This window comes from Suricata suricatta, chromosome 3, assembly GCF_006229205.1.
Source record: "Suricata suricatta isolate VVHF042 chromosome 3, meerkat_22Aug2017_6uvM2_HiC, whole genome shotgun sequence".
NCBI lineage: Eukaryota > Metazoa > Chordata > Mammalia > Carnivora > Herpestidae > Suricata > Suricata suricatta.
Window position 1 is genome coordinate 86,312,691 of NC_043702.1, and position 8,548 is coordinate 86,321,238.

At 33.7% G+C, this 8,548-nt stretch overlaps 1 protein-coding gene across 1 annotated transcript in view; it reads left to right on the forward strand.

Moving 5' to 3' along the window:
- The window catches only part of LRP1B (LDL receptor related protein 1B), a 1,807,041-nt gene that overhangs the window by 1,792,571 nt on the left and 5,922 nt on the right, over nt 1-8,548 (forward strand). Inside the window, exons 83-84 of the mRNA XM_029933319.1 lie at nt 2,281-2,371; nt 3,486-3,630. Of these exons, the coding sequence (XP_029789179.1) occupies nt 2,281-2,371; nt 3,486-3,630 (236 nt within the window). The remainder of the gene's footprint in view (nt 1-2,280; nt 2,372-3,485; nt 3,631-8,548) is intronic.

Sequence of the window (8,548 nt, forward strand, 5' to 3'; positions counted from 1 at the left end):
CATGGACCTCAAGTATATTGTAGTATAGAGGTGGAATTTAAGGAAAGGCATTAAGCAGGCTGTGTTGTAGCTTATGGGCAAGTAATAAATTGTATCATTTATCTTGAATGTATCATAGATAAGCTGCTATATAACAATTGCCACTTCAGATAGCTGTGAAATTAAGTGATTAACTAGTTGTTACTTAATCTTCTAATTTCTGTATAAGTCTAATTACATGAAATAGAAGTTGGGGTTCTGATGTTTTACTTTGCTTATCCATTTGGAGTGTCATTGTGACTACTGTATTGTAAATGATGGAAAATAATTGCATATGTTAAAAAATAGTGTTATATTCTAAAAGAAAATAAAAAAATAAAGTAAAAAAAAGTAATTAGTAATTGCAGTAACTTTATATACCTTAAAACTAGGATTGGTAAGTATTTTACATATACCACTACCAGATATTTTAGAAAAGAAAAAGATAATGAAATAAGGATATTTATAAAGTCATGATCAGTCAGTTGAAGTCAGAGTTTATAAAGAGACCAAGCTGTTCACTGGTATTTAAAATATGTGAGTAAATGTTAATTACTATCCAAGGTGCCAGATTCTCTACTCTCATTAATTACTAATAAATTACACATTCATATAAAGTTCATTTTCCCAAAACTAGGATGGTAATATAATATAAAATACAAAACTCACTAAGTAGTATAGTCCTGCTAAGAACATGAAATAATAAAATGACTTGTCTTATGTAGTCTGTTCCTAAAACGTAAAACTCATTTTTTTTTCATGGAAGAGGTAGTTATTTTAAACAAATGATGTTTAAAGTTCCAAATTAGATTATGTTCTACATGAGATTTCCTTTATAAAGACTTCTTGGTATTTTGGTAAGTGATCTCCAGCACGGACTATTTCACACAGATATCTTCTGTCTAGAGCTATGAAAACTGATCTATCTTACTATAGTCCCTAAGCAGCTGCTTATTGTACTAAACATTACTATTCATTTCTACCAGTGTTTTTACATGTACATGTATTTGTAGAGGAAGATTAATATATTTAATAATTCTTGATGTTTCATTCTTACCCATTCAAGATCCCCATATTAAATCAAAATTAGTTTGGGGTTTCTTTTGTTTTCATTTTCAGCTGACTCAACTGAATCAACCAGATGTTATTCTAAATAGAAAAAGCCTTTGTCTCAAGATATCTGTTGGAAAAGTTAACATTAGGTGCTTGATAGAGCAACTTCATACTCTATTCTTAAGCAACCCTCACATTCAGGTTACTTCCTACATAAATGACGTAACTGTAGGTGTATCTTCCTATGGATCACGTTATCTGCAAAGGGGTATTTTCTCCTTCCTCTGGGGGGTGGAGTAGGAAGAAAAGGGTTGCTCTGGCAGAGGCTCTCCTCAATTTTGTTTCTCCCTTATGTTCAGATGTGTAAAAACTATGACTCAGTTTCTCTGACCATGCTTGAAGATCTATTCCATAGATATTTCATTCCATTTTGAAGATAGGTGATAGAACCTAAGATTATTTTTTAATATACATGGGAATAAAGGTGAAAGTGGACATTTACAACAAAGCCAAATCCTCAGATCTACTTTGCTGAAACTATTCTGGGCCTAGAACTTATGAAACAGAATCCCCTTTGCACTTCCCCTGCCCCCATTTTGTTGAATCAAGCTAATAGGCCTGTGTAGGAGGTCTTCTTCCTGTTTATTTGTAAGAAGCATGAGCCTCAAGTTTTAGGTAACCTATCCAAGGTCTCCTCTATTTTGTGAAACTGATTTAAGCCTATGTCCATCTTAATCCAATGCTGATGACCTTCCATTTGACTAGGCTGCCATCTGATTTGCCACATGTACTCACTGATAGAGAGTATAGCATAATCCACTGGATTATGGCCAGTGGAATTGTATAAATGTGTTCAGTCACCACTGATGTACAAGAAGTTACAAGCAAGTACTTATATCTTTGTAAGTAAATGTGTTTAGTGAGAATCAGACTCTGCCTGACAAAGATAACAATATTTCTAAACCTCAAGATATTTAACAGCAACACATACGTGAAATATATCTAAAGAAACATTTCCAGCAGATCAAGTATTTAATAGGAGTGATTTTTCGGTAACATAGTTATGAGCGAGGAACGTAGACATTTGGCCTGAGCTTTACTTTCATTACACCGGTGGTCAAATGATTTAGTGTAATAAGATGTTCAGTTCTATCAATCTTTAATTCATTTTATTTATGTGTTCTCCTATTCATTCTTTTTATTTTTCAGGAAGCATCGCCATTATTGTGCCTCTTGTCCTCCTGGTGACTCTGATAACGACATTAGTAATTGGCTTAGTGCTTTGTAAAAGAAAAAGAAGGTAAGACTCAGTGGTTTAGACAAATAGTAAATAAATATACACAGTTACAGAAATGTAGGGATGTATTTCCTTTTAATTCTTAAAAACATGATTTAGTTATTCCAATTGCAAAATCTTGTTTTCAAACCATTTTATCCCTCTATTTCATTTTAAAGTGAGTAAAATTCAGAGAGCTCTTCTCCCTTATGTTGATGGAATGACTCCATTTATATATTCTAACAAAACTAACAAGGGGATATATTAATTAAAATTTCAGTATAATTTTACATTTGTGTTAGTTTTTCCATTAAACAGCAAGAGTCTCTGAAGTGCATCCTATTATCTTAATGTGTAAGATGAGTAATGTTAATAGGATACTGAAATATCACAAATTGTGAATTCACAAATTCTATGATTTTGTGTGTTCCTGGAAGTATAATTTTTCCATTTATTTGAACAGGCAATTATAAAGATCTGGAAAAAGTAGGTTGTCCATATAGTTATTATCCCAAACTAAGGATGACCTGTGTATTGAAAACAATTGATTTCAAAGATTCTTTACCACTATCTGTTAATCATCATTTTCAGAAATAAAGGGTAAAAGTGAATTTAAAAAATTATTAAGGGGTGCCTGGGTGACTCAGTCAATCAAGCATCCAACTTCAGCCCAGGTCATGTTCTTATAGTCATTAACTATGACTTTGAGCCCCATTTGGGTTCTGTGCTGACAGTTCAGAGCCTGGAGCCTGCTTCGGATTCTGTGTCCCCATCTCTCTCTGTCCCTCCCCTCCTCATGTTATGTCCCTCTCTCAAAAATAGGTAAACATTAAACAAATATTTTTAAATTATTAACTAATGAATATTCAGTTTCAAATAATGTATTAGCTACTTAGGGGAAACTTGTTCCAAGTGCACTTTTTTTATTGTTAAATGTAAATAATTTGGGGAAGAAACACATTCAGACATTTTTGGTTCTTCCATAATTTGATGAATATTTGTTTTTAATGCAATTTATCAACTCTCTATAAGTTATATTTAAAAATAGACAGTAAACCTATAAATCTGATCGTTTTAAGTATCATGATTATAAGAAGTGTAATGTAAGAAGACTTACATTAATATTCACATATTCTAGGACAAAAACTATTAGAAGACAACCTATTATCAATGGAGGAATCAATGTAGAAATCGGCAATCCATCTTATAACATGTATGAGGTGGATCATGATCACAACGATGGAGGTCTTTTAGATCCTGGTTTTATGGTAGATGCAACAAAGGTAATATGTTTTAAGATGATGGACAATGAACACTATTTTTGAGTTGCTTATCTATAATATAGTCCTTAGTTTTATCAGCATTTATCTGAAGTTATAGTAAAAAACTTTAGGATACACTGAATATTATAGTCTCTTTTAAAGAAGAAATAAAATTATGGGCTTCATTCATCTGAAGCATGAAGTTAATTTAAGATAACATGTTTTGGAAAACATATTTATTCATTCATTTGTTTTATATAAGTGTAATTTACTTAAAATAATGTCTTATTCAAATATGTTGAGATGTTAGTATTTTTATACTATGTTATATATGTAGATGCACTATTTTTTAATCAGAAGAATGTAGTACTTCATTATCAAAATAAGTATTTTATTTCCAGTAGAGCTTCATTGATTGAACTAAGCTGTGCCCTTGGAATTGCTTGTAATCAAACCACTTTTGAAAAATATTTTTCTATCTTCTAGAATAGCCTTCCTATTGATTTAGTCTAAAAATCTGCCTCTTTTGGGGTAAAGTTTCTGTTATTATTATATGCTCAGATTAGCACTTTGAAAGAGAAATAAATGATAAAATTCTCCAGATAAAGTAAACTTGCTAAGATTCACAATATTGTATATTCTTCATATTTTGCACAATTATAGAATATTTTATTATGAATCAAGAGCATCAATTTGATAAAATAATTCATTTATTGAATGGTTATTTTCTGATATTTTAAAGGTGCTTTTTCCAGAAGGTACATTCATATTGTAAATAATCAAAGTGAACAATCTATGTTCTGTTATGGTTTTGCACTCGTAGCAAGAGCTGTTTCCAAAGATGCTAAATTAGGGTCCCATGCATTCAAGCTTGTTCTGAATCCATGGCACACTGTCTAAGCATGAAGATGATGGGCAAACATTTATTTCTCTGAAAAGTAATCTATTATTTCACATATAAATTTTTACACTATCAGAATATTGTAGTGATTTTTTCCTATTGAGAAATAAATTTATATTTACTATTAATTATTAATTCATTAACCAATTACTACATTTTAAGATGTGATGGAATAATCCTGGGAACCAAAGTTTCAGTGTTTTCTACTTAAAATTAAAGGACTTTATATACTAAGCACATCATTACTTGATAATATTTCTATGGAAAAGACATCTTAAATAATAGAATTCTCATTCTATTAATTTTTCTTAGGAAAAAAGTACACTGTAAGTATATTAACTGATAAGGACATACTTCATATAGTTTTCACAAATAGAGTTCTCATTTTCCTCATAAATTTTATTTCTGGTGATAGAATTAAGCCAATTTTGGATACTTAAAGAAAATAGCTTTTTAGTACTCCATTTAAAAATATTTCCACATTTACCCTAGGAAGATAAAACTATGCTTTAGTGCCCCTTAAATATACTTTCAATGTATTTTGCACATAACACTCAATAAATATTTATTTACTAATTTGCTGACTGATTGACCAAAATTACATTAATGTGACTTAAATGACTGAGTCTAGATAGCTTCTGGTTTGTGAAATGTAAGTATGGGTTGTTGCCTAAAAAGTAACTACAAAAAACACAGCTTGTCCTAATAGATATAAACACTCTTGGAAGATGGCAGAGAAATAGGGAGTACCATATTTCCTGCCCCCATCTCTCAGACAAAGAGGGGCTGAAGCCAAAGGACTCTGTACCACAAGAGACTGGGAGAAAAAAAGAGGCAGAGTCCACTAAGAAGACATCCATCAATGACGGGCCTCAGGGTATATGTCCCACAGGACCCACAGTGGAGCCAAGACCCTACTACACCAAATAACGCCCATCTGCAGTGGGTTGCTGCTTTTTTACCAGAGCCTGGATAGATGCTACAGAAACATCCCCTCCACTGACCAGCTTGTTTGTTTGATTTCTTTGTGCATATGCATGGTTTTTTCCCCCTGTATGTCTGTCAGCTTTCCTTTCCAGGGATACCTCAAAAACAAACCAAACAACACATGGTAGAGAATCCCAAATATCACTACGAGTAGGGAAATAAAATAACCAAAGTCAAAACAAGGGAGACCAAGAGACACCATTGAAAGAACAATTCCTGAATGGACAGGCACTGGACAGTCTATGAGCTTCCTTTAATGCAGCAGTACTTGTGGGTCTGGAGTATATAGCAAGATTTAAAAACATAAGAGAGACAGAAAAAGTAGCCAAAATAATGAAACAGAAGAACTTTCCTCCAAAAAGAGATTCCAGGAAGCGGTGACTGCTAAAGAATTGCTCAAAGAAGATATAAGTAACAAAACTGACCATGAATTTAGAACAATGCTCATAAAATTAATCAATGGGCTTGAAAAAGGCATAGAAGACACCAGAGATGCTATTGCTACAAAGATTATGGAACTTAAAAATAGTTGTGAAGAATTTAAAAATGCTATAAATGAGGTGCATAATAAATGGGAGGCGGCCACTGCATGATTGAGGAGGCAGAGAGGAGAATAGGTGAATTAGGAGACACAATTAGAGAAAAAGGGGTGGCTGAGAAAAAGGGAGACATTGATCCAGGAGCACAAAAGGAGAATTCGAGAACTGAGTGATGCAATTAAATGGAATGATATCCATATCATAAAAATTCCAGCAGAAGAACAAAAAGGGGTACTTGGAACAAATGATAGCCAAGAACTTCCCCAATCTAGGGAAGGAAATGGCCATTGAAATCCAAGAGGCAAAGAGAACTCCCTCCCCTCAGACCCAATTTGAATCGCTCTTCTGCATGGCACATCGTATTGAAACTGGCAAAATATAAGGATAAAGAGAGAATTCTGAAAGCAGCTAGGGAAAAAAAGGGCCCTCACATGCAAAGGGAGACATATCAGTATGGTTGCAGACCTATCTGCTGAAACTTGGCAGGCCAGAAAGGAAGGGCAGGAAATCTTCAATGTGATCAACAGGAAATATATGCAGCCAAGAATCCTTTATCCAGGAAGCCTGTCATTCGGAATGGAAGGAGAGATAAAGAGTTTCCCAAACCAACAAAAATTGAAGGAATCCATCACCATGAAAACCAGCCCTATGAGAAATCCTAAGGGGGACTCTATGAGGGAAATGTTGCAAGGAACACAAAATACCAGAGACACCCCTACAAGCACGAATCCTGCAGAGAACACAAGGACTCTAAACCCATATTTTTCAATAACACTGAATGTAAATGTACTAAATGCTCCAATCAAAAGACATAGGGCATCAGAATGGATTTAAAAAAACAAAAGCAAAAACAAAAACCAAGACCCATCTCTTTGCTGTCCACAAGAGACTCATTTTAGACCTGAGGACACCTTCAGATGGAAATAAAGGGATGGAGAAATATCTATCATGTTACTGGAAGTCAAAAGAAAACTGGAGTATCCATACTTAGACAAACTGAACTTTAATATTAAGGCAGTAACAAGAGATGAAGAAGGACATTATATAGCAATTACAGGGTCTATCAATCAAGAAGACCTAACAATTATAAAGCATCGGTGCACCGAATTCAGGAGTGCCCAAATACATAAACTGATTAATCTGAAACATAAGCAATCTTATTGATAAGAATGTGATAATTGCAAGGGACTTCTATATTCCACTTACAGCAATGGATAGATCAACTAGACAGAAAATCACTAAAGCAATGGACTTGAATGACACATTGGACCAGATGGACTTGACAGATACATTTAATAATATACATCCTGAGACTATGGAATTCACATTCTTCTCAAGTGCACATGGTACATTCTCCAAGACTGATCATATACTGGGTTATAAAGGAGCCCTCAGTAAATGTAAAAGAAATGAGATCATCCCATGCAAACTTCGAGATCACAATGCCATGAAACGTGAAATCAATCATAGGAAAAAGTCTGGAAAACCTCCAAAAAAATGGAGGTTAAAGAACACCCTACCAAAGAACAAAAGGGCCAATCAGATAATTAGAGAAGAAATTTAAAAATATATGGAAACAATGAAAATGAAAATGCAACAAACCAACTCTCTGGATGCAGCAAAGGCAGTCCTAAGAGGAAACTACATTACAATTGAGGCCTATTTCAAGAAAATAGGAAAAGCGCAAACATAAAATCTAATACCACACCTAAAGGAACTAGAAGCAGAGCAACAAGAGTACCCCAAGCACCCAGCAGAAAAAGAGAAATAGTAAAGATCAGGGCAGAATAAACAATATAGAATAAAAAAAAAAAAAGAAGTTGAACAGATCGATGAAACCAAGAGTTGTTTTTTTGAAAAAAGAAACAAAATTGATGAACCTCTAGCCAGGCTTCACAAAAAGAGCATCAAACTAGACAAAAACTCGAATGACAAAGGATTTATTACAAATATTCCCTTATAAATGCAAGCAATTATCAGAGAATACTATGGAAAATTATGTGCCAACAAACTGGACAACCTAGAATAAAATGGACAAATTCCTAAACACACATGCACTACCAAAATTCAAACAGCAAGAGAGAGAAAATCTGAACAGACCCGTAACTAGTGAAGAAATTGAATCAATTATCAAAAATCTAACAAAGAAGAGCCCCGGGCCAATGGCATCCCTGGGGAATTCTATCAGACATTTAAATCAGAGTTAATACCCATTCTTCTCAAGCTATTCCAAACAATAGAATTGGAAGGAAAACTTCTGGACTCATTCTACAAAACCAGCATCACTCTGATTCCCAAACCAAACAGAGACCCAGCAGAAAAAAATAACAAAACAAAAAATACAAACAAAAAGAAAAGCAAAAAATATATAGGCCAATATCCTTGATGAGCACGGATGCAAAAATCTTCAACTAGATACTAGCAAATCGAATTCAACAGCATATATAAAGAACTATCCACCGTGATTAAGTGGGACTCATTCCTGGGTTACAGGGATGGTTCAATATTGGGG